Source organism: Scheffersomyces stipitis, chromosome 3, assembly GCF_000209165.1.
Source record: "Scheffersomyces stipitis CBS 6054 chromosome 3, complete sequence".
Classification (NCBI taxonomy): Eukaryota; Fungi; Ascomycota; class Pichiomycetes; order Serinales; family Debaryomycetaceae; genus Scheffersomyces; species Scheffersomyces stipitis.
The window spans coordinates 1076062-1100196 of record NC_009043.1 but is presented as its reverse complement, the minus strand read 5'-3'; the positions used below and the strand labels follow the sequence as shown (position 1 = coordinate 1100196).

At 40.8% G+C, this 24135-nt stretch overlaps 13 protein-coding genes across 13 annotated transcripts; 8 read left to right on the top strand and 5 right to left on the bottom strand. All coding sequences in view use genetic code 12, as the record gives it.

Annotated features, from left to right (window-relative positions):
* Nucleotides 1–161: 161 nt before the first annotated feature.
* PICST_57033 (predicted protein) lies at nucleotides 162–1331 on the top strand (the record flags this gene model as incomplete). The annotated part of the gene is made up of 2 exons (XM_001383803.1): nucleotides 162–257; nucleotides 291–1331. Coding segments are annotated over 2 exons (1137 nt in total), but the record flags the coding sequence as incomplete, so codon positions are not given.
* Nucleotides 1332–1729: 398 nt separating this feature from the next.
* PICST_71226 (mitochondrial 37S ribosomal protein MRPS5) lies at nucleotides 1730–2835 on the top strand. The gene has a single exon (XM_001383802.1). It carries the CDS (start codon nucleotides 1747–1749, stop codon nucleotides 2776–2778), a length of 1032 nt encoding a protein of 343 aa, XP_001383839.1. The 5' UTR covers nucleotides 1730–1746; the 3' UTR covers nucleotides 2779–2835.
* A 543-nt stretch (nucleotides 2836–3378) lies between these two features.
* On the top strand, nucleotides 3379–4872 carry PICST_57157 (predicted protein; the record flags this gene model as incomplete). Its single annotated transcript, XM_001383801.1, has 3 exons — nucleotides 3379–3832; nucleotides 3908–4422; nucleotides 4600–4872. Coding segments are annotated over 3 exons (1242 nt in total), but the record flags the coding sequence as incomplete, so codon positions are not given.
* Nucleotides 4873–5322: 450 nt separating this feature from the next.
* Nucleotides 5323–7257, top strand: LKA4 (leukotriene A-4 hydrolase (LTA-4 hydrolase) (Leukotriene A(4) hydrolase)). The gene has a single exon (XM_001383800.1). It carries the CDS (start codon nucleotides 5331–5333, stop codon nucleotides 7209–7211), a length of 1881 nt encoding a protein of 626 aa, XP_001383837.2. The 5' UTR covers nucleotides 5323–5330; the 3' UTR covers nucleotides 7212–7257.
* Nucleotides 7258–7455: 198 nt separating this feature from the next.
* On the top strand, nucleotides 7456–7992 carry PICST_30848 (predicted protein; the record flags this gene model as incomplete). The annotated part of the gene is made up of 1 exon (XM_001383799.1): nucleotides 7456–7992. The coding sequence occupies one exon, from the start codon at nucleotides 7456–7458 to the stop codon at nucleotides 7990–7992; it is 537 nt and encodes a 178-aa protein (XP_001383836.1).
* A 185-nt stretch (nucleotides 7993–8177) lies between these two features.
* PICST_30847 (predicted protein) lies at nucleotides 8178–8786 on the bottom strand (the record flags this gene model as incomplete). Its single annotated transcript, XM_001383458.1, has 1 exon — nucleotides 8178–8786. The coding sequence occupies one exon, from the start codon at nucleotides 8784–8786 to the stop codon at nucleotides 8178–8180; it is 609 nt and encodes a 202-aa protein (XP_001383495.1).
* Nucleotides 8787–9186: 400 nt separating this feature from the next.
* Nucleotides 9187–11444, bottom strand: UNC89.1 (Muscle M-line assembly protein unc-89 (Uncoordinated protein 89); the record flags this gene model as incomplete). The annotated part of the gene is made up of 1 exon (XM_001383457.1): nucleotides 9187–11444. The coding sequence occupies one exon, from the start codon at nucleotides 11442–11444 to the stop codon at nucleotides 9315–9317; it is 2130 nt and encodes a 709-aa protein (XP_001383494.2). The 3' UTR covers nucleotides 9187–9314.
* A 1753-nt stretch (nucleotides 11445–13197) lies between these two features.
* On the top strand, nucleotides 13198–16080 carry CGA1 (Glucoamylase 1 precursor (Glucan 1,4-alpha-glucosidase) (1,4-alpha-D-glucan glucohydrolase); the record flags this gene model as incomplete). The annotated part of the gene is made up of 2 exons (XM_001383798.1): nucleotides 13198–13261; nucleotides 13289–16080. The coding sequence occupies 2 exons, from the start codon at nucleotides 13198–13200 to the stop codon at nucleotides 16078–16080; spliced, it is 2856 nt and encodes a 951-aa protein (XP_001383835.2).
* Nucleotides 16081–16293: 213 nt separating this feature from the next.
* On the top strand, nucleotides 16294–17391 carry PICST_43721 (predicted protein; the record flags this gene model as incomplete). Its single annotated transcript, XM_001383797.1, has 1 exon — nucleotides 16294–17391. The coding sequence occupies one exon, from the start codon at nucleotides 16294–16296 to the stop codon at nucleotides 17389–17391; it is 1098 nt and encodes a 365-aa protein (XP_001383834.1).
* A 1338-nt stretch (nucleotides 17392–18729) lies between these two features.
* COX5a (cytochrome-c oxidase subunit Va) lies at nucleotides 18730–19654 on the top strand. Its single transcript, XM_001383796.1, has one exon. It carries the CDS (start codon nucleotides 18732–18734, stop codon nucleotides 19182–19184), a length of 453 nt encoding a protein of 150 aa, XP_001383833.1. The 5' UTR covers nucleotides 18730–18731; the 3' UTR covers nucleotides 19185–19654.
* Nucleotides 19655–19867: 213 nt separating this feature from the next.
* NUO1 (mitochondrial complex I NUIM TYKY subunit (proton translocation)) lies at nucleotides 19868–20829 on the bottom strand. The gene has a single exon (XM_001383456.1). It carries the CDS (start codon nucleotides 20682–20684, stop codon nucleotides 20004–20006), a length of 681 nt encoding a protein of 226 aa, XP_001383493.1. The 5' UTR covers nucleotides 20685–20829; the 3' UTR covers nucleotides 19868–20003.
* A 427-nt stretch (nucleotides 20830–21256) lies between these two features.
* On the bottom strand, nucleotides 21257–22177 carry YMC1 (mitochondrial carrier protein; the record flags this gene model as incomplete). The annotated part of the gene is made up of 1 exon (XM_001383455.1): nucleotides 21257–22177. One exon carries the CDS (start codon nucleotides 22175–22177, stop codon nucleotides 21257–21259), a length of 921 nt encoding a protein of 306 aa, XP_001383492.1.
* Nucleotides 22178–22601: 424 nt separating this feature from the next.
* SFU1 (GATA type transcriptional activator of nitrogen-regulated genes) lies at nucleotides 22602–24062 on the bottom strand (the record flags this gene model as incomplete). Its single annotated transcript, XM_001383454.1, has 1 exon — nucleotides 22602–24062. One exon carries the CDS (start codon nucleotides 24060–24062, stop codon nucleotides 22602–22604), a length of 1461 nt encoding a protein of 486 aa, XP_001383491.2.
* Between the last annotated feature and the right edge of the window lie 73 nt (nucleotides 24063–24135).

Below are 24135 nucleotides of genomic sequence, written 5' to 3'. Positions count from 1 at the left end.
GCGAATCTCCAAGTTTTGGGGTCACAGTGCCTCCTTCAATTGATGGCTCTGCCAAATCCAGCAGGTCTAACTCTGATGGCTCAGTTATAATTGAAGATGACGACGACAACTTTGACGACGGCTACTCGTCGTCGTCGTCTTCTTTCAAACAGAGTCCCCAGCTTCGACGCAGCGATTCGGCGACTTCAGTGTCCTTTATCGATTTGTCGAAACTCATCTTTGCCAACGACTTTGATTTCGGCTTTAATTTGGACACTGTGGGCGATTCCACCAAAAAGAGATTCAATAAGATGAAGCTGAAAACAAAAGAAACTTTCAACATCTACAACCCGAGACAAAGAAGTAAAGACTTCATAAAAATTCAAGAGGTTTTCAACCAAAGATTGGTCAAATTCGACCAGAGAATTCACAAGAACTTACAAAGCTCATCAACCGAAAAGCTTTTCTATGCCATCGCAGTATTCTTGATAGCGACAGCGGGTTTTGTCATTGGAAAATACCCCAACTACTTCCCACATTTCCATACTGTTTTATTTGCTGTCTTGATGCCTATCAGATTCTACTCTTATTTCAAGCAATCATTCCAGTATTACTTGGCTGATTTGTGCTATTACGTAAACATATTGCTAATGTTGTTCATCTGGGTATTCCCCCACTCGCCAACGTTGTTTGTATCAGTCTTCTCATTGTCGTTGGGAACATTGTCGTTTGCTGTGATCACATGGAGAAACTCACTAGTGTTGCACTCTATAGAAAAAACGACCAGTTCATTTATCCACGTGATGCCACCTATAACTATGTTTGTCTTGGTTCATGAGTTAGATCCAGACTATATCAAGTCGCGTTATCCTGCGATAGCCTCTATTGATCACTGGAATTTTGTCCATGGTATCTTCTGGACCTCTATCTACTACACCTTATGGCAGGTGTCGTACCACTACTTCATCACAATCAGAAAGAAAGAGCAAATAGACAAAGGTAAGGTAACCTCCTTCACATACTTGAAAAAGAGAAACAGAAAGACTCCTTTAGGCAAGTTTGTTAATTCATTGCCGTACTTGTGGATGCAAACTACGGCTTTCACTCTCATTCAATTCGGTTACCAGTTATTGACTATGGTATTCTGTCCTATCTGGTTCAAATATAAACATGCCTGCGGAGCTTTTGTCACATTTATCTTTATCTGGGCCAGTTACAATGGTGCCACATACTACATCGATGTCTTTGGTAAAAGATTGGAAAAGGAAGTTGAAAAGTTGAGACAAGAAATCAACCATTTACAACAGGCAAACGAAAAATTGCAATTCTCACCAGTAGCCAGAGCTCAAAACCTACCAGATGATGTCAAGCCTTTAGGTCTTAAAGAAAAGACGGATCCCGAACCAATCAAGTTCACCACTTAGACAAGTTTCCTATAATGAAGTAGTAAATACACACTGATATTAGAGCTACTTAAAGCGTATTACGAAATTGTAGAATAGTTTAGATACACTATATATAATGTTACTTATGGTATGTATGTTTTTGTAAATTATTTGATCATTGCTTCTTGTGATATATGTACAGTTTTACATCTATACATTTTGCAATCGCTCACGTGACAATTTTTTGATTTGTTTCTCGCACGACAAATGTTGAAAAAAATTCATTCTGGTACCATTTACAATATTGGAGAACTACAAGTACAAGTCTAGTACTAGATATTCACTAGGATTCACAGTGTTAGTACAGCAGTGAGACGGCATAATGTTAAAGAGCACGTTTCAGCCTGCTCTTTCGGCCGGAATAATAAAAAGATGTTTAACATCTTCGGCCAGAATATACCAGCAATCTTCCAAATCACAAGGAATACCAAAGGCTACAGAGATAGAGCCAGAAACCAACCGCAAGGTTCAGCAGCATTTGGAATTCCTCAAGAAATACTACACACCAGAATTGTTACAGAGCATTCAGATCTCTGAGTCGTTAATTGATCCTAGAGACGTGTTGGAGTTGAAAAAGAAGGGATTCAGAGCTAAATCTAAAGTAGCACCAGGAGATGCATTGTCAGACTATTCCAAGACAGATCCTGTCTGGGAAGAACCCATTATATATCCAAACCAAGGTGAAGGTCGTACTCCATACCCCAAGATCCCAGATATTCAAGGTCCAGACAGAACTGACTTGAAGCTTCGTTTCAAGGATGAGAACACTCTCAAGAGAAAAGAAACAGCAGCCACATCCACAAGAAAAATCGCTGAAGAGTTGGCGAAGTTGACCGGTTTGGATGCTGGATACATCAGAGGGTTGTATGTGCGTCCTATCATAATGAAGAGAGTGTCATTGAAGACATCCAAGGGAAACATCCCCAATTTCTTTGTGTTAACTGTAGTAGGAGACAGAAACGGTACCATTGGCTTAGGTATTGGTAAATCCAGAGACGGTATCAGAACAGCTGCTGTCAAAGCCCACTGGAATGCTGTCAAGAACTTAACACCTATCCCCAGATACGAAGAAAGAACCATTCTTGGAGACTTTGAATACAAATACCATGCTGTCAAGTTGTTCATGAGATCTGCTCCTGCAGGTTTTGGCTTAAGAGTCAACAGAAACATTTTTGAAATCTGCCAAGCTGCTGGTATCAAGGACTTGAGAGGTAAAGTGTACAAATCGAGAAACCCATTGTTGGTTTGTCAGGGTTTTGTAGAAGCCTTGACTAAGCAGAGGTCCATTGAAGACTTGGCTGCCTCCAGAGGTAAGAAGATTGTCGACTTGAGAAAGGTTTACTACTCCCATTAGAACATAGCACGCATAACTGTACATAGCATCGTATATGCATATATATATATCCTCAGGAAGAAGTCATTTTCGAATGTATATCGAGAATAAGCACGAAGTAGCAATCACAAAATATCAGCTGTCATTGACCAATCAGAAATGTCGGGGCATATATTACTTGTCAAGTATATTATAGCAGAATCAGTTTACATATCTTGTTAACTTAGTCCCACTATAAGACAAAATTATTCAACTCTCGTTTTTCGCAGCTACTCGGGTCGTGTGCACAACCATATGTTGCCACAGAACAAAAGTGCCATACTTAAGCGTTATCGTTCTATTCATCTCTAAAATCTGTTTCTTTCAGACGTTCCATTTGCTGTGACCTTTTCTTTACTGATAATTAGAATAGATAAGATCCAGACATTGTTACAATAGGGCCGTGAAACATTCGGACTATCGCGACTATAATTTGACTGTATTATTGTTGTTATTGTTGTTATTTCTCAATTTTAGTTTCAATATCTGAATTCCCTTTTTTCACACTCAGATTCTCATCTGGATAACTCTTTCAGCGAAGGAGCAAATACACAGCACATTATTTTCGATTACAACATCACAATGGTTGTTGACACCGCCTACTATGAGTTATTAGGCGTACAAGCGAATGCGACGTCGTTGGAAATCAAGAAGGCGTATCGTAAAGCTGCAATCAGATTACATCCAGATAAGAACCCCGATGACCCGCTGGCAGCTGCCAAGTTCCAAGAAGTTGGAGAAGCTTACCAAGTTTTGAGTGACGAGAAGTTGAGAGCTAAATATGACAAGTTCGGTAAGCAAGAATCGATTCCCACGGAAGGATTCGAAGATCCATCTGAGTTTTTCTCCATGATATTTGGTGGAGAAGCTTTCAAAGAATGGATAGGTGAATTGACTTTATTGCAAGAGTTGTCGAAATCTGCGGAATTATCGGGCTACACTGATGATGAAAAGAAGGACGAAAAGAAGGAAGATGATGCAACTACCGACAATACTCCAAATAAGACTTCTAATACTACTAGTTCTACTACTACTAGTTCTACTGATAAATATTCTACTACCAATTCATCCGATAAAGCTCCTCTTTTGTTACTGCATTCAGAACATACAGAGGAGGTGGATCCAAGTAAAAAGCAACTTACCGAAAAAGAAAAAGAAGATCAGAAGCGTAAAGAAGAGTTGGAGAAGTTTGAAGAGGAGTGTCGTTTGAAGAAGATCGAGATGAGAAAAGAGCTCTCCAACAAACTTATTGACAAGTTGTCGTTGTTTACTGAGACCGACATGAAGGACGACGTAGCACAGTCGTTCAAGGGCAAATTGCAGTATGAAGCGGAGTCGTTGAAAATGGAAAGTTTTGGACTTGAGATCTTACATACTCTTGGCTCCATCTATAAGACCAAGCTGAAGATCTTTTTGAAGAACCAGACATTCTTTGGCTGGGGAGGGTTTTGGCACTCTGTCAAAGAAAAGGGTGGAGTAGTCAAGGATACCTTTTCCACGGTTTCTACAGCCTTGGATGCGCAGAGAACCATGGAAGAATACTCCAAGATGCAACAAGATAATGAATACCATGCACTCAAAGAAGCAGAAGAGGAAGAAGCCAAGAAGCTGGCCGCAGAGCAAGAGGTGAATAAATTAGAGGAAGAAATCGAGAGCATCAGAAAGAAAAAGAAGGATCAAGAACTACACGAACAGCAAGCAGATCAAGATAGTAAAGGAGACAAAGACTCCGAAGACTCTAAAGACAAAGATGCTAATGATGTAAAAACCAGCAATTCTAAAGAAGAAAAGATTCCTGAAAAGCACACACCAGAAGAGTTGGCTGAAATGGAAAAGTACTTGATGGGCAAAGTGTTAGCGGCAGCTTGGTCAGGATCCAAATTCGAGATCCAAGGTACCATTCGTGGAGTTTGTGATAATATTCTCTATGATGAAGAAGTACCTTTGAAAAAGAGAATAGACAGAGCTAATGCCTTGAAATTGATTGGCGAAGTGTTTTCGGCTGTAACAAGAACCGAAGATGAGGACGAGGAAGCAAGAATCTTTGAACAGTTGGTAGCTGAGGCCAGTCAGAAGAGAGACAAGAAGAAGAAGAAACCAACAGAAGCCGAAACTCATGAAACGACAGCTTCCGCAACCGCTGGTCTTTAAAGCGAACTTGATACGACATTCTAATAGTGACGAAATTTTTGGTGCACCCATATATATATAGATAAGGACAATTCCTTGAACCGGTTGAACATTGTATAGAATAGCCTCGTTTCAGTATACGTTATATTTCTTTATTCACATACAGTCTAGTTGCCTATGAAACGATGAAACGGCTCTTGCACTTTCGAACACAAAAATACCTGCACCAAGAAGAGCCTTTGACAGAATCGGCACTAAATTTAAAATATCCAAGGCATTTAGGCAATGAGACAGTGACGGCGCTACCACTCTGGTCACCATCTAAATTATCTACTAGAAGGCACTATTTCGTAGAATTGAATAATTCGTACTAATTTCGTTTTCTTCGAAAAGTCCAATTAGCCATGTCAAAGTTTGAGAATATTAGCAAAAGATCACACGAGCTAGACCCGTGCACCAACTCCAATTATGCAGAGTTTAAGGTTGTCCACACGGATTTGTCGCTCCTGGTATCGTTTGAGAGTAAGAATATTTCAGGAAATGTGATATACACTTTGAAGAAACTCACCAAAACCAACCGCCTTGTATTGGACACTTCGTTTTTGGAAGTGCTGACTGCTAAAGTCAATGGTAAAGAAGTTGTTTTCGAACTTTTGCCACACAAAGCTCCTTTTGGCTCTCCCTTGGTAATTCCAATTGATGGTGAAAATGAGAGTCTCACTGTGGAAGTCGATTTCCGTACCACCGACAAGTGTACTGCCATTCAGTTTATTCAAGGAGACACTGGTCCATATGTATTTTCTCAATGTCAAGCCATTCACGCTCGTAGTTTGTTCCCTTGTTTTGACACCCCTGGTGTCAAGTCTCCATACAAGTTCACAGCTAAATCGCCTCTGGTGTGTACTATGTCTGGTAGACCGCAGCCAAGTAATGAAGCAGGTGTATACCATTTTGACCAGCCTATTCCCATTCCTTCATACTTAGTTTCTATCACTTCTGGTAATCTCCACAAGGCTCCTATTGGTCCCAGATCTGATGTCTACTCTGAAGAGCCATCTTTGAAGGACTGTCAGTGGGAGTTTGAGAAGGATATGGAGAATTTCATCCAGATCGCCGAGAAGATCGTCTTCGAATATGAATGGTCGAGATTCGATTCGTTAGTTCTTCCTTCGAGTTTCCCCTACGGAGGTATGGAAATTCCCAACATGACCCAGCTCACACCCACTTTGATAAGTAAGGACAGAACTCAAGTCAAGGTGATGGCACATGAATTGGCTCATTCATGGTCCGGTAATCTCGTTACTAATTGTTCGTGGGAGCACTTTTGGTTGAACGAAGGTTGGACTGTGTATTTGGAAAGGCGAATTATAGGAGCCATAGCTGCTGCTGAAGCCCAAGAGGAAGGCAGAGCCAACCCAGAAAAGTATGGCGAGCAAGTGAGACACTTCAATGCCATTATTGGCTGGAATGCATTAGTAGAGACTGTGGAGTCGTTTGATCCCAAGTTCACATCATTGGTATGGGACTTGGCAAGTGGCGATCCCGACGATGCATTTTCTAGAATTCCATATGAAAAGGGTTTCAACTTCTTGTTTCACATCGAGACGAAAGTCGGTGGTACCAAGGAGTTCGATCCATTTATCAAGCATTACTTCAAGAAGTTCCGTTACCAATCGCTTAACAGTGCTCAGTTCATAGAGACCTTGTATGATTTCTACACTCCATTGGGTAAGAAAGATGCGTTGGACACCATTGATTTGGAGAAGTGGTTGTTCCAGCCCGGCTTACCTGATGATCCCAAGTTCGACACTACATTGGCTGATCAAGTCTACGTCTTGGTTGAAAAGTGGGTGGACTTCGTTAAGTCCGGTGAAACTGAAGTCAAGTTCTCCGAAGCTGATGTTAAGGAATTCGAAGGAGAACAAGAGATGCTCTTTATCGAAACCTTAACTGATAGATTTAAGGACCTTGATGTCTCTCCTGAACTCATCAGAAAGTTGCCTTCTATCTACCCAAAGTATGCAGCCAGTAAGAACGGTGAAGTACTTGCTCGTTGGAATGAATTGTTGATCAAATACGGGAACTACACTAGTTCGGACGAACAAGTTAAGTTCTTTGCTGACTGGTTGGGCACTGTAGGTCGTATGAAGTATGTCAGACCAGGTTACAAGCTCTTGCAGACCAGTGTCAGCATCGAGTTTGCTGTGGAGACTTTCAAGAGATTTGAAGACAAGTACCACCCTATTTGCAAGACCATGGTGCAGAAGGACTTGAATTTGGCTTAGGAGCTTTAAAATAGTATTTACATCTATATTATACAAATCCTATTACTTATATTGTAGCATATTGTTGTAGAATGGTATTTGGTGATGCATTATTCTTATCGTTGGTAGCGCAGTTTTCGCAGCAATTGTGGCTCTATACCAAAGCGGCGCCCCTTAGGTAAGTGGCTAATCCTGGGAACGAAATTTGGTCAATAAGTTTATTCTTCTTTTAGAGTTTCGAGTTTTATCCTTTCAGCATATAGCAATGGAGTACGTTACCCATCTTCCACAAAACGATCCCTCTGTAGCCACCACCTCGGTTCACGGACTTTCGTTCACATATCCGGTGCAATACTACGATTTCCATGTCTACTACTATGCGCATAATGCAAAGTCGCTTACCGAGTCCGACAACTTAAGAGCCAAGTTACTTGAAGACTTCCCTGAAGATTCAGCCAATGGCTCCATCATCGTGAAGAAGTTGCCCGATGACAAGATCATTGGCCCACATCCAACGCAGTTCTGGGAGGCGGATGTGAGAAGACCTGAGGTGTTCATCAAGGTTCTCAGTTGGTTTCAATTGTACCATGGAAATTTGTCAGTTCTTATTCACCCTCAAACGGGTAACGATTTGGAAGACCACACCAACAGTGCCTTGTGGTTGGGCCATAGATTGCCTCTACTTGTAGACGTGTTTCCTGGTAATTCGGACGGTGCCATTCCTGAGTTTGGAGTCAAGAGAGGAGCCAGAATCCAACCCCAGGATTTCGACTCGCACAAGACAGTGATAAACAAGAAATAGAGTATATCGACTAAATACTGTAATACTGTTAAAAGGTTACATTATTTATTATTTAAAGAAATATATATTTATATACTAGAATAGACTCTTTGAAGTGATTGCGCTACTTATTCATAGTAGATTACATTTATTAACAGAATACAATACATATCTAAATTGAGATATCAGTGTCTTGAAAGCTCATCTTAGAAGTTTCTTTCTTTTTTGAATCTGTCCAATCTCTTCTGGTGATCCTGGACAAATTTTATCACTTTCTTTCTGTTTTCTCTCAAGATATCGTTGCCACTGACATCGACCTCGTCCAACTTCATCAACTCCTTCAACAACATTTCTTCAAAGTAGTTGTACTTGTACTCGAGCTCTTCGGGTTTCAAGCTCTTGTATTCCACAATGTATGTGTCGATCTGAGGCACATACTCGGATTCAACAAAGTCCAAAATGGCCTGGATATCCTTGTTGGCCTTCTGCGCCTTCGAGAGTTTCTTTTTAGGCTTCTTGTTCTTTTTCTTGGTTTTCGTGTCAGAAGAGCATCTACAAAACAACTTTGAGATAATGAAGATCGTCGTCAAAGTCGTGATCGTGATGGAAATTGTGATGGGAGTTACCTTGAAGTTGGTGAAGTCGTTTATTATGTCGTCCTGAGTAATGGACTTGATGTAGTCGATGTGAGGCTGGAGTTCGTCCACGTTCTTTGGAATCGATTGCTTGAACTGGTTGAAGTAGATTTGGGCCTGTTCCAATTTGGCAGGAATCTCAGCCTTCCATGCCTCCAACTGCTCGGTAACTTTATCCATTTCAGGGTAGACTAGTAGTACAGTACTGTTTGCAACGAGGATTATCGCTTGCAACAATTATTCACTGTTGGATCGTATATAATGTTTACATAACTGTTTTGAAAAGTTGTCCATTTGTTCTGGAAGAAAAAACATTCGCGAGCCGCACGCTTTAATGTCTTCTGAAATCACACTAGTTTAGTGGGGAAGATGATAACGAGATGTTCCCTCAGGTTATAAGATGCTATAATACACAATGGCTACTCGAGCAACGGCTACTCTATCAATAGTCTTCAATATCCATGTTTCAAATCTCACTTATAAGTACGAGCCAGCTCTGTTAGCTCGCCTACATTTTTCACAGTTCTTGTTCCACACAACTAGCCTAATTGGGGATGTTGCTTCATGCGCATTCATCTGCAAAATTGACTGTACATACATTTACGACTTCACATATATACGACTATGAGTGCCAATCTACGTTTGAGAAAGTAAAACAAATAATTGTTCTTTATAAAAGAATAGAATCGATCTGAATGTCTGTATCTCCTATATGAAAATCTCCCCACTGAAGTTCCGGCTGGGCTTCAATCCTTCAACAGGCTTTGGTTTAGTTAGCTTGTTCACTGTAGGAGCAGGTTTCTTCTTTGGTACCGCAAGCATAGTTTCTTCTTCTTTTGGTTCAGAAGATTCAATTGGATTTAAGGAAACTGGATCACTTTCCTTAACATTCGCCGACTTCTTTGAACTGTTGCTACTTTGAGCCTGAGATTTCTGCATCGATTTAGGAAGCTTTCTCTTTGGACCCTTTGCTCTTCCCTTACCAGGATGAACTAACTTACCATTACCTACTGTATCTTTTCTTTTCTCCCTTATAGGATCTGTGTTTGAACGGCTAATTATTGTAGCTGTTGGGATTCCATTACTAGAAGCACCTGCAAGTTGAGGGACTGTGTTGGCTCTCAAGATGTTGGATAGTTGGTCCTGGAATGATACGGGCTTTGGTTTCTCAACTGCAGTTGCCCGTTTAGGAGGTTGTTCAACAACCGGCTTGGTCTTGGGTTTGAGGGGTGGAGCCACTGGTTTGAGTTTACTATGAGCATACATTCCCTCTGTTATATTATTATCCTGTTTTGTGGATAATTTGCTCTTGTTGGAGAGCTGACTCATCTGAGCTCTTAATATCTGAGAATCATTTTCTTCGTACTTGTTAAAAGCTGGCTTAGTCGGTATAAGAGGCTTCTTGTTTGGCGACAAGTTTGATATAGTTGATTTAAGAAGCTCGCTTTCGTTTTTTGTATACTTTTCTACTGATGGTTTTGAAACCCTAACAACTGGCACTTTGCTTGTAGACAATCCAGCCAAAGTAGTTTTGAGCAAGTCAGTCTCTTCCTGGGTGTATTTTGAGACTGGAGGTTTCAATGGCTTTGGAGGTGGTTTTTTAGAAGACGAAAGATTTGCGATCGTGTTCTTTAGAGTGTCCTCTTCTTGAGCATATTTGTTCAATGGAGCTTTTGAAACTGGGGTTTTCAACGATTCGCCTTTCTGCAACTTTCCTAGTTTTTCCAAGTACTCGGGTGTCTTTTTCTCTGATTCTTCTACATTTTGATTCTTCTTCTTCGGAATTATATAAGATGGTTTTGAAGCCACTTCTGAATGTGTATGAAGATCCTTCTTACTAACAGCACTATTGAGCCAGCTGGCTGCTGCTCCCTTAGAGGGAGAAGTAATGGCAATTTTGGGAGGAAGAGGAGGTTTGCTACCTGGCTTACCAGAACTGTGCTCTCCTGGTGAGTCAACGCTTACTTTGGCAGGCGAAGTGTGTACTGTTGTTTTTGGATTATGTAAAGTAGAAGACAACCAGTCTGCCTTGGGCCTTGGTGTGGGTTTCAATGGTTCTACATGTCCGGCATAAGACTGGGTTGTGTGGACAGTTGCCTTGTTTCCAATTGATGAAGAAAGCCAGTCATTTTTTGCTACCGAATCTACAACTACAGAAGTCTCACTGATTCTAGGTTTGGACTTTGGCTTTGGGGGGACTTGTTTCAATTTGGAATCCTCTGTTTGTGATACATCTCTGTTTTTGATTTCAGCTTCTATCTGGGAAAAAGACTTAATGGTACCGCCTCCAGTGGAACCAGATTTAGCTTTGAATTCTGGAAATGAGTGATTCGAAGTCTGCTTTGGTTTTGCGACAGGAATAGGACCTTTACGGCCTGTTGGTTGAAGCAAGTTAATATTCAAGTCTGATGTGGAATATGCAAATTTCCTTGTAGGAAGTGGAGGAGGGTTTTCTTCCACAGGCTCTGTAGATTCTGGTCTTCTTGGCAATTTTGGAGCATCTTCATCTTCATTACTTTCAATATTTCTTCTTTTTGGTAGCTTTGGAGGGTTCTCTTCTTCATAGATGTCTAGTCTAGATTTATATTCAGTGGGCCCTGAGCTTCTGCTGAACTTCAAAGTTGGAACTGAGTCTGAAATCATCAGCGAGTTCACCGGAGTTAGCTCATCGTAATCAGGTTTTGCTGGCGAAGTCGAATTCAGTCTCTTCAACTCTTCGATGCTTCTTTGTAGCTCCCTCTGTCGTTGTTCGTCTTCTCGAATTTTATTCTGAGACAATTGAGACAACCCCGATAAGAAATCATCTACCTTTTTGCTCGATGGTGAAACTTGAGTCATATGGACGAAATTTGTAAACTGGATAAGAGTATGGAGTAGTGATAGGGATGGGTGACTAGTTGGTAGATGTCCTTCACTACATTCTATCTGATTTGAAGTCTTGTGTGCAGTCACTTACACAACTCGATTGCGAAATATTGACTAAATAGATCAAAAGAGTAGCAAGAGAATAAAGTAATAAGGGTGAGTTGAAAATTTTTCAAGCGCCTTATTGGAGTAGAGGTGGCAATGATTTGTGTATCATATTTGTGTTCAAGAAGTTAATGTCTTTGAATTATAGCCATTTTCCATGATTTCAGTGAATGTATGTATTTTTGGTCTACATTTTCATAAATTTTCGAATAGATTTTGAGGAAACATATTTTCAGGATCTAGAATAAAAGCTAATTTAGAGTACATCTTGTAGATTTCCCATGAAAGCATTCAAAAAGTTTGAAATATAATGAAACTTAAAATGAAAAATTTATATGGCAATTATTCTGCTAATATTTTTTGTGGCCAAAGGTTGCGAAACTCCACGTAAATAACGAACCACTTTTCAAATAACCATATGTCTACATAATAATTAATATCACGAGGGAAGATTCTGCAAATATTTCAACTACAAAAGTGAATGAAAATTTGCAGATAGACAGACAACTTCGGTGCACATAAATGAAGCAAATACGTTTTTGCTGTTAAATCTCTGCAGAGATTTATAGTTCTAAAGAACTGAGACCTACTTTATAGCTATTTAGACAATAATCAACTGAAGTGCAATGTCTATAATGACAGATACTTCGCAATAGTCCGGAAGTGCCTGGCGAAACAAAGTCTTGGACCTACTTATTTCGGGCGAAGTTAAAATTCAATTGTAATTGAGATCTCGCTTTGTAATCAAGATGGAAAATAGTAATGGAAAGGTTGTTCCACGGCCTCCTCTTGCAAGAATTGTCAAAAAATCAATTTATGCATAAATACTACTATCCATTCTGGTCACGAAGCCCCTATTTCGGATTTTTGTGAACAATATTGCTCTATTGTCTAACTATCTACTTTCATGTGGCACCAGTGTGATCCTCCCATTGGACCACTTCGCTTTATAGAAGATTATTGCGACAATGAAAGTAGACTATTTATCCGCGCTCCGCTCTAATTATGCGAAGAAAACAATAGGACAAACTCCACAAATGCATATTCATCTTGGAGGAAACTGTGCTAGTGGCCGCCTCCCGGCAGTTACCCCATGTTTGAAAATCTCGGAATTTCATATTCAGTTACGGCTTTTTTGACACTTTCATTTGCATGATACTTAACTTGAACGTCGACTTGTCAAACCAAACTTAATCTGTATATTTCTCCAATTCCAATGAGCCACTTCAGTACGCCAGATAGATAATTTCCAAGAATTGTAGGATAAATCAAAAGTAGCCATCCTAGGAGTGGATCGGATTAAAATTGCGTGGGGGCTTGCGCAGCTTGTGTGGGCTTTGGGTTCCCCACTATATTGGTAGACACATTTTATGCATAATAATATTATTATATATGTGAATTGTTCCGAAATTTCAGGTACATATGGAGTTGTTCCACTGATCCAAAACAGACAACTTTCAACTGCTTGCGTCTAGTACTCGTATAGGAGACAGAGGAATGTGGTTATGAATTCCGTGCCATCCGCAACATAATGGTGGTGATGGCAAAATATAAATAGTCGACCAATTCCTAAGTAATACGTATATTCCCATTAGAATTATACATCCTCAGTGTGCACAAGATGATATTCAGAGACTTAATAAAATCTTCGGTTGTCGCTCTTGGAGTGACAAACTCTGTGCTTGGTGCTGCAATTTCTTCTTCTGAGTCAGAGGTCGCTTCGAGCACCTCCTCAAGTGGAGACTCTCGAGCAACAGTTCCCAATGACTTGACTTTAGGTGTTAAGCAGGTTCCTAACATCCTCAATGATACTGCTGTTGATGCTAACCAGGAAGCAAAGGGTTACACTTTGGTCAATGTTACCTCCACACCAAGAGGATTGACCGGTATTCTCGAGTTAAAGGAGGCTACTAATATCTATGGTTATGACTTTGATCATTTGAACTTGACGGTGACTTACCAGTCTGACAAGCGTTTGAATGTTCATATTGAACCAACAAACTTAACCGATGTCTACATTTTGCCTGAAGACTTGGTTGTGAAGCCAACTATCGAAGGAGATGTCAATTCATTCAATTTCGAAGACTCTGACTTAGTCTTCCAGTACCACTCGGATGACTTCTCGTTTGAAGTGGTTAGAGCTTCTACCGGAGAGGTTTTGTTTTCCACTGATGGTAATCCATTGGTATTTTCCAACCAATTCATTCAATTCAACACCACTTTGCCAAAGGGGTATGCAATTTCTGGATTAGGCGAGTCCATCCATGGTTCTTTGAGTTTGCCAGGAACTGTAAAGACTTTGTTCGCTAACGATGTTGGTGACCCTATCGACGGTAACATTTACGGTGTTCATCCTGTTTACTATGACCAAAGATACAATTCAAATACCACCCATGGTGTCTACTGGAGAACATCTGCTATCCAAGAAGTCATTTTTGAAGAACAATCTTTGACCTGGAGAGCACTTTCTGGAGTTATTGACTTATACTTCTTCAGCGGTCCTGACCCTAAGGATGTTATTCAACAATATGTTTCAGAAATAGGATTGCCAGCTTTCCAACCATACTGGGCTCTTGGATATCACCAGTGTAGATGGGGTTATCGTGAAATCGAGGACTTGGAAGATGTAGTAACCAACTTCAAGAATTTCAATATTCCATTGGAAACCATCTGGTCTGATATCGATTACATGGACTCATACAAGGATTTCACAAATGACCCACATAGATACCCAACTGACAAGTACCAGGACTTCTTGGACAAGCTACACAAGAACAACCAACACTATGTTCCAATCTTCGATGCAGCAATTTACGTTCCAAATCCAAATAATGAAACTGACAATGACTATACCCCCTTCCATGCCGGTAACGAATCTGACATCTTCCTTAAGAACCCAGATGGCTCTTTATACATTGGTGCTGTTTGGCCCGGTTACACCGCTTTCCCAGATTTCCTTGCTAACAATACACAAGACTGGTGGAACGAGATGTTTAAAGAATGGCACGACAGAATCCCATTCGATGGTATTTGGTCCGATATGAACGAAGTCAGTTCTTTCTGTGTTGGTTCGTGTGGTACTGGCAGATACTTTGAAAACCCAGCAGATCCACCATTCTTGGTTGGAGGCGAAGTTACTCAATATCCATCAGGTTTCAACGTTTCGAACTCAACTGAATGGAAGTCTATTTCCAGTTCAATTGCTGCTACAGCCACTACTTCTAAGCCCAGTCCATCAAGCTCTTCTGCTTCAATCGACTCCATGAACACATTGTTGCCAGGTAAGGGAAACATCAACTACCCACCTTACGCTATCAACCACGCCCAAGGTGATCATGATCTTGCAACTCATGCAGTTTCTCCAAATGCAACTCATGCAGATGGCACTGTTGAATATGATATCCATAATCTCTACGGATTCTTACAAGAAAAGGCTATCCACGCTGCTTTGTTGGAAATCTTCCCAAACAAGAGGCCATTTATTATTGCCCGTTCTACCTTCTCCGGTGCTGGCCATTACATGGGTCACTGGGGTGGTGACAACAATGCTGACTATGACATGATGTACTTCTCTATTCCTCAGGCATTCAGCATGGGTCTTTCTGGTATTCCTTTCTTTGGAGTTGATGTTTGTGGTTTCAATGGAAACTCGGATGCTGAATTGTGCTCGAGATGGATGCAATTGGGTTCGTTCTTCCCATTCTACAGAAACCACAATGTTTTGGGAGCCATTTCTCAAGAACCATACGTTTGGTCTTCTGTTGCTGATGCCACGAGAACCTCAATGGCTATCAGATACTTGTTGTTGCCATACTACTATACCTTGTTGCACGAATCACATGTTACTGGTTTGCCAATCTTGAGATCCTTGTCGTGGCAATTCCCATACGAGAAGAAGTACAACGGTATCGACAACCAATTGTTTGTTGGTGATGCCTTGATTGTTACTCCAGTTTTAGAACCAGGTGTCAACAAGACCAAGGGTGTTTTCCCAGGTGCTGGTGTCTCAGAAGTCTACTACGATTGGTACACTCACGAAAAGCAAGACTTCAGAAATGGAAAGAATGAAACCTTGGCTGCACCATTGGGTCACATCCCATTGCATGTCAGAGGTGGTCACATTTTGCCACTTCAAGAACCAGGCTACACTGTTGCTGAATCCAGAGAGAATCCATTTGCATTGCTTGTAGCTTTGGACAATGAAGGTAATGCTTCAGGAAAGCTCTACCTTGACGATGGGGAATCTTTGGAAATTGAAGAATCTTTGTATGTTGACTTTGTTGCTCACAGCAAGCTGTTGACAGCATCGAGTTTTGGAGAATACAATGTTTCGCAGCCATTGGCCAATATTACCATCTTGGGTGTGGAGAAGAAGCCTAAGCAGGTCGAATTCGAGGATTCAAAGGTCAAGTTCAGTTACGAAAATTCAACTATTTTCGTCACAGGTTTGGAAAAGTATACCAAAGAAGGTGCTTTCGCTAAGCAATTCACCCTTACTTGGTAATTCGTTTAAAAAGTTAAGCTAATTCTTCCGTTAAATTAATTTGCTATAGTTTCTATTTAGTGCGCATTTTGCGCTTCATTTGCAATCCAAAGTTTGTCATAAAGTATTGTCGCAAAAATGCGCGACAAAAAAAATGTAGAACCCCATCTCTAAAAGATGTCATCTCTAAATGTTCAATGAAGAATTAAAGGTACGAATCTATCCTTTGCGAAAATGTCATTTTCTTTCGGGTTCACTAAAGAGGACTTCAGCGATGACGACTTTGAAGAGTCGTCTCACACCCATTTGAGCGATTATCAAAAAGTCAATGGAAATGAAAAGGTGCCGAACTCATTAAGTACGTTCTCATCTACAATTGAGAGACAGAACCTACCAGTGATTCACTCAACGGAGTCGTTATTACAGACTTTGAGAAATGTGAGGTTGACTTTTGACAACTATACAACTCCCATTGGACAAAATATTGTTTACAGACGTGAACTTTTTGATGTAAAGCACCAGGTGATGACAGAAGACAATCAAGAGAATACGAAGATCAATGAAATCTTGATTGATCTCAATGACAAGGACTTGGAAAAGAGAGTTTACGAAGGAGGATTCAAGAGTTGGGAGTGTTCGTATGACACTGTAGACTTATTGGCTAAGTTTATCCAATCAGATTCGCTTTTGTCAACGTACTCGTCCTATTTGGATTTTGGTTGTGGTACTTCGCTACCTTCCAGCTTTCTTTTGTTGCAGAAATTTCAAAGGAAAAACAGAAATCCAATCAAAGTCATCTTGTCTGATTTCAACCAGGAAGTTTTGAGATTGGTCAGTTTGCCAAATATCCTCATTCATTGGGCGTCCACTTTGGAACCCCAACTTTTGCATGACTTGACTACAAGCGAAGACATTCCGTACTTGAAAAACGACGAGTTGTTGATCACTGATGCGTTGATAGACACATTCATTAATGATTTAAAAGAGTACAATGTCGAATTAGTGTTTATTTCTGGCTCGTGGGGCACTCAGTTCAATCAGTTGATCGAGAAATACGCAATCGACTTCATCATAAGTTCAGAAACCATCTACTCGTTAGAGACATTGCCATTAGTGGCTGAGTCAATTGTAGACATTCTCGAGAAATCTGGCACTAAAGAAGGACGTGCCCTCATAGCAGCCAAAAACATCTACTTTGGTGTAGGAGGCTCTGTGATAGAATTCTTGCACTACTTGAGTAGGGTAAAGACCGACAAGTTTACTGTACAAGCAGAGGAGGTAGACGATGCCCAGCTAAAGAGGTCGATGATTGATATCGTGTACAAGGCATAAGAGAATATGACATAATATGGCACAATAGAGTGCCAATAGCAAATATTTAATAGTAAAAGTCAAATAGTAAAAGCTCAAAAGTGTAAAGAATGCTATGTAATAGCACTATTAAAGCACCGAGTAAAACACAGAAAAATACTTACTCAACAAGAACTCATACCTTTCCTCTCTGAATAGCATTCATATGTAAGTAATACTCAAACTGAACACCTAACCAAGTAGTCTAAATAGATGCTGGCTTGCAAAAAACTAATCCAACACATTTAGTAGCAAAATACACACTAACAGAATTTACTACGTACAAATACTGTACAATGAAAGTGAACACAGAATTCTTCAACGAAGTTAGTTGGACTTGAAACATCGTTTGAAACATCACCCTGCCGCAAAGCTCGTGTAGAATACGAATTTTCAGCTGGTCAATCGTATCATTTGACAAGCAAATCAGATAGCCTCCAATTCAATTGGTATCCCTAAAGTGGCCTGACTTTCTCTCACAAATCTTTATAGTGCAACTCTTCGCTAACTATGGGGCTCACTAAATGGAGAGGGTGATTCTGGCCGCATGCACGACCCGCGCTTCTAGCTGATAACCCAATAATCACCCAGACGATTCCAATAGAAAAAAGCCAACCCATCCATTTTATATCATTAGCTACTAGCTTTTTCTTTGCAAAAGTCACTGTTATCTGTATTCCAGTTAGCTTCAAGAATCAGTATGTATAATCAAACTACACGGAATAAAAGAGTTCCCGGCAGTATTGGGCATCGTTACTCAATCCTCCCTAGTGGGATGCAATGATGAGGAAGTTTGACTGGTAGAGTCTTAGAGTAGGGGATAAGAATTCTAAGAAACAAATCACTATAAAATACTGGTGTAGACCAATCCAGTAGAATTGTTATTCTCTACATGTTGTTCTGTTAATCCATAATTACTCATGTCTGAACAATTGTGCTCATCCGTCATCGTAGTCACTAGATTCACATATATACGTCAGTTTTCACATTTTTCAAAGCAAACAATTCCAAAAACTCAAAAGTATACACTATCAATCTACACCACAATAGTATGAACAAGCCAATGGCAACAGCGTTAGCAATCTACCAATCCACAAACACTACTATTCAATGTACGGTTGTTTCTACTACTGTAGTCGTCCCTCTACCAAGATTCTCCGTCCAATCAAATTGTAACTAAGAGTGAGACCACCCATATTAAAGAACGACACTGTGTACAGGACCTTCAATCTTTCAAAATTTTCAGTTTTATAAAATCGTATCATCAGCTCTAGCATTCCATAACACTACTACTATTCGTATACTAACTGTCATTTATAGAAATGTTTCGTCCAGCCATCACCAGATTAGCCATTCGTCACCAATCTACCGTTAGCAAGACTGCCCCAAGAGCCTTGTCCAACGCCTACGTCGGCAAGTTAGAAACCAGATGGGCCACTTTACCTAAGCAAGATCAGACTGCTTTGATAGATGAATTGAAGGCCAGAATGGAATTGCCATGGCAAGAATTGTCTCCTGCCGAAAAGAAGGCTGCCTACTACATCTCGTTCGGTGAATGGGGTCCAAGAAAGCCATTGTACGGTCCAGGTGACAAGGCCAAGGTTGTCTATGGTGTTGTTGGTGGTATCTTTCTTTCTATTGTTTTGTTCGCTGGTATCAGATCGTTGGGTGCTCCAGCACCACACACCTTGGACAGAAAGTGGCAAGAGGCCTCCGACGAGTACTTGAAGTCCAAGAACGCCAACCCATTCACTGGTTACTCTCAAGTGCAATAAGCGACGTGTTGGTCTTCTTTACTCCATCTCACATTTTCATCTCCAATCCATTCCTCATTATAATTTTATTTATAACGAATAGTCATTTAAAACTTATTCATAAATCCCCAATTTACAGAATATTTGATATTCAATTTTTATCAGCCAAAAGATGGCATATATGAAATAAGACGATCGCCCTTATCAATATTTTATGTCAAGTTCTCATTGAATGGTGGATTTCCTTTTTGTTATTGTTTGCCAATATATAGAAGGATGTTTAGTATTCGTTAATATTCAACTTTTGACATGAAATAAATGATAACCCCGATAGCATGATTTGAATTAATGAGACAATTTATTCCATCTTTTGCATCCAATGAAATAAATTTTTGTTTGTCCACGGCTTTTGTTAAGGATAGTTAATTCTTTTCACTTGTTTTCTGTTTGCTTTTATATGAAGATCTTATGAAACCAATAAAAAGATATATAAAAACATGTAGATGTAGTACAAGGTTATTAGTAAACATGAGCCGGGGCAGACTAGATCAATGCGGCAACACTCGTTTAGCCATCTTTCAACTAAAGTCTGCATTATGATGACAGGCCGTTGCGTTGTAATATACGCCTATCTAGAACTGTTACATCGTGCTGATACGCTGCACTTCTACATTTACTTGCAATAGAGAAATTCAACTTTACTTAATAAAATGCATTATAAAAAGAATACATAAACGATACAGTGTATCTATCGACTTCAACAAGACGATATATGAATTTTGTAGTTGAGGAACTAAATGCTATGTTAATGTGGGATGGTGAAAGTCTGTATTATTCGACTTAACGGTATGGAGCATCAGCATCAATACAGTATTGCAATTCTTGTTCCCACTTGTCCCCGTTTTCCAACAACTTTTCCTTGTTGTACAACAATTCTTCCCTGGTAGCTGTAGAGTATTCAACATTAGGACTTTCGACAATGGCATCGACAGGACAAGACTCTTGACAGTAACCACAGTAGATACATTTGGTCATGTCGATATCGTACTTGTAGGTTCTTCTGGAGCCGTCAATTCTCTCTTCGGCTTCGATGGTGATCGCCTGGGCAGGACAGATGGCTTCACACAACTTACAAGCAATACATCTTTCTTCACCACTTGGGTATCTTCTTAATGCATGTTCACCTCTAAATCTGGGCGAGATAGGACCCTTTTCGAAAGGATAGTAGATGGTGTATGGTGATCTGAAGTACATTTCCATACAGATGTACATACCTCTTGCAATTTCCGACAAGAAGAAGAACTTGGTAGCCTTGCTCAAGGCACTTTCGCTACTTTCTTCCCAAGTCTTAGGCTTGGGAGCTCTGAAACCCTTGGGCCAGACAGACTGGGTAGAACCACCAGTAGTCAAGTATTCAGCTGCAGTGGCAGCTGCTGGCTTGTAGAGCCTGGAAGCGTTGGAAATGAAACGTTGGCCAACAATTGGCTGTCTAGGCACTGCTGTTATCAATTGCTTGAACATTGTATGTGAAATATGTGATGAGAAAAATTTACAATTTCGAATTTCTACAGAATTCAGATAAACACGAAACGGCTAGGATGACTTCGTCTAAGTCACGAGTATATTTCGTCGGTTCTATAGGTAGACTGTGGGACCTCTGTGGGTGATAAACGACAAACAGTAGTAGAATTAGCACAGCGATTTCAAAACCTTTAACTGGTAATGTTTTGTATGGTTGAGATTTTTTCTAGCGTAAGTTGAAAATCCTCAAGTTTTATTGGCTCTCACTGTTTGTCAGTGATTACGTCAGCAGATCAAGACATTGGATGGAGTGTATGTAATAAAAAGTATAATGGCATATATCTAGAGAATCTAATCGAAGTAACTCGAGAGTGACAATGATGAATTGTGATTGATATAATTCAGATAATCTTGAATTGGCTAAGAAGTATAAATGAATTTGTTTATCCCATTTTTTCCTCACACGTACTTCATATATTTACATGCATGTTAATTAGCTCGTAGCATTACACTCTTAGCCTTCACACATTATAAAAATTGTCTATGTTCAAGAATGCCTATTCTAATGTACACTAACCCATTAATCTCAACGCAAGTTCTACACTGGCAAACGTGCCTGCACTACAAGGGACGGCTCTTAATAAGCAAGGTACAATACCTCTCCAGAATCCACGGAGTCCATGGGTCTGGTAGATGTATCTCGTAGCAGCACTGATTCTGCCATTGAACTTACTGGCACTGCCGAACTTGTCAGACTGAATGTTCGACTTGATCACATCTATAGGATACGACGACAACCACAAGGCATTACCTGCCAAAGCACCACTGGCCAACAATTCTGGTGTGCTGATATCGTTCCTCGATTTATAGTGTTGCAAGTCTATGATCTGCTGGATCAACGTTTCGTACGTGAGAAACCAGACACCGTAGGCTTGGATTTCACGCAATAAAGTGATCCCAAACCCTCTATATATCCCATTGACTATGCCTTCGGTCTGGTATATTCTTTTCACGGTGTCGCTTAGACTATTCTTAGTGGTGGAAGTATTCGACTGACTCAAGATACGTAATTGTTCTATAGGGCCAGCTACGGGAGTATTGACTATACCAGCCACGGCACCTGCAATATATGTTTGTGGCCAGAGATTTAAGTTGCTCTGGTCGTAATAGTTGAGGATTTGTCTCTTGGCCTCGTGGAACCCATAGAATTGTAGAGAAACACAGACTCCTACACCAAAGAGTGGAGGTAAAGTTCCCTTATAGAATGCCAATATACCTTCATTCTTAAGGACTTGCTTGATGATCGACAATGAAGATGTCTCGTGAGACGTTTGTAAACGGATTTTCACAAGATCAGCAGGTTGCCCAATTAAAACTTGCGTGGCACCACCGATGAATCCAGCTGCTATATCCTTCGCTTTTCTTGTTAACGAATGGTCTACGTTTGCAGCCGGAGCTGGAGTCAAATCGACAATTTCTACCGCGTCCGACATATCCGTATATGAAACAAGATGGACAAACTATTGCTTTAGAAATTTCTATTTCTTTTCCTGATAGCCGTATCAAGTTCTTCCACAATTTTTAAGATTTTGCTTGCTAGCACCATTAACTAAATCGTTATCACCAGAATGGGTTGAAAATTGCACAAAATCACGTGACTGATAACTGATATCTGGGGTATACATATGTATTTTAGTATGGGATTGGTATAGCTCTTCTAAAGCGAGAGTTGGTTTTGTATCGTGAAAATGATAGCGTGATTAGAATTGCTGTGAGATTAGGATTGTAGTGAAGTTGTGTATCCCGACTTTGTTGGGGGAAACTTACTCTACGCTTAAATAAAGGTTGCGAAAGCTACTAGTTTACATCTCGTAGTCTAATAATAGTATATATTGTACAAACCAATAAAGTTTTATTCTATCCATTTAACAAGCCTCCAATCGACAATGCGTGCGTGCGGTGGTCCTTTTTGCTGCCTTCACTATCGTTGTTAGTATCAGATATAGTAGACGTATTACCGTTAGAAGCAGCAGGAGACCTGAAAGTCGACGTAAAATCGATCGCAATTGGAGTTGAAGACGCCGATCTCTTTTTGATACCATCAGATACTCCCGGAGTAGATTGTCGAGAACCTACGAATTCCGACACAGGCGGGATAATTGATGCAGATTTGGATGTAGAGATTGACGGAATGGCTTCTTTCTTGATGATAGGTGCCAAAAGGTGCCGGCTGTGGGGCCCAGCTTCGTGGAGCTGGATCAGAGGAAGTTTTATGTCCGAATTTTGGTTGTATATTCCATAATGCAAAGGTGGTTGGTGGGTTTGGGGGATGGAGAAGCCGTACTGCGAAGCCGGTTGAGGTGGTGGAGGACCTGGTAGAGGACCTGGACCGTTTGGAATACGTCCTCCAGGGGTGTATGGAGGATAGTACGAAGTAGGAGAGTTTGACACCGGAGGAGCCAGTCTCAGGAGAGGATGGTTGTACGAAATTGGAGGTAGAGTCGACCCATTAGGAGAGCCCAAACCTGCAGTAGGGGAATGAAGAGTATTCAATTGTGGACTATGGGTATTTCGAGCGTCCTCCGGACTACGAGGCTCTTTGTCTTCTGTGTTTGAGTCAGAGGCCGAAGCATCTTTCTTGCCCGAAGCCATGTTCCTCTTCCTTCTCTTGATGGTCGTTCTTTTCATCCTGATTGGACGATGCGACCCATGCAATCTGTAGTATAGTCCACAGGCATTGCAGATAGTATTACCGGCATCATCCCTTCTCCAGAGTGGAGTAATAGTGGTTCCACAGTTGAAACAGGCAATGGCTAGAGAGTCTTCGTCTACATCGGTAGCTACTCTCTTTTCTGGCTGTGGTGATGTGGCCGGAGTCGATTCCATGGGAGGTGTAGATGCAGACTTCTCGCGTTTGCTTACTACAACCCGGTTGTTGTAGGCGGGACATCCTTTACAGGCAGCCGATCCTCCAGTTCCGTTACATCTGCCATCGCCTTTACAGGATCCTTCTTCGGTTTTGGTTATGGGTATCGTGTTGGGAGGACGCTTGAGATTTACGGGCCTATGGGTGTTGTTTGAACGAAGGTACAACCCACAGGCATTGCAGATGAGGGTTCCATCAGGCGCCCTCCTCCAAAGTGGAGTTTTGGTAGTGCCACAGTTTGAGCATTGTTGGCCATCTTGCGGAGATGTTACAGTCGCAAGTGCAGCCGTCAGACACGAAGTCGGTGTAGCCGGAGTTGTTGGTGCTGCTGGCGTAGCTGGAGTGACAAGGCTAGCAGTGGACGGCACCTGGATGTGCTCGAGTGTCGAGGAGTCCTCCTGTTTAACTGGTGTCGCTGTCTCAGAAGACGCGGGTGCTGTTAGGGACGACATGACTAGCTATATATGAACTGGTGCTATATGGATGAATACATGTAGGAGGATACGTCTGGGAGAAAGTACTTTT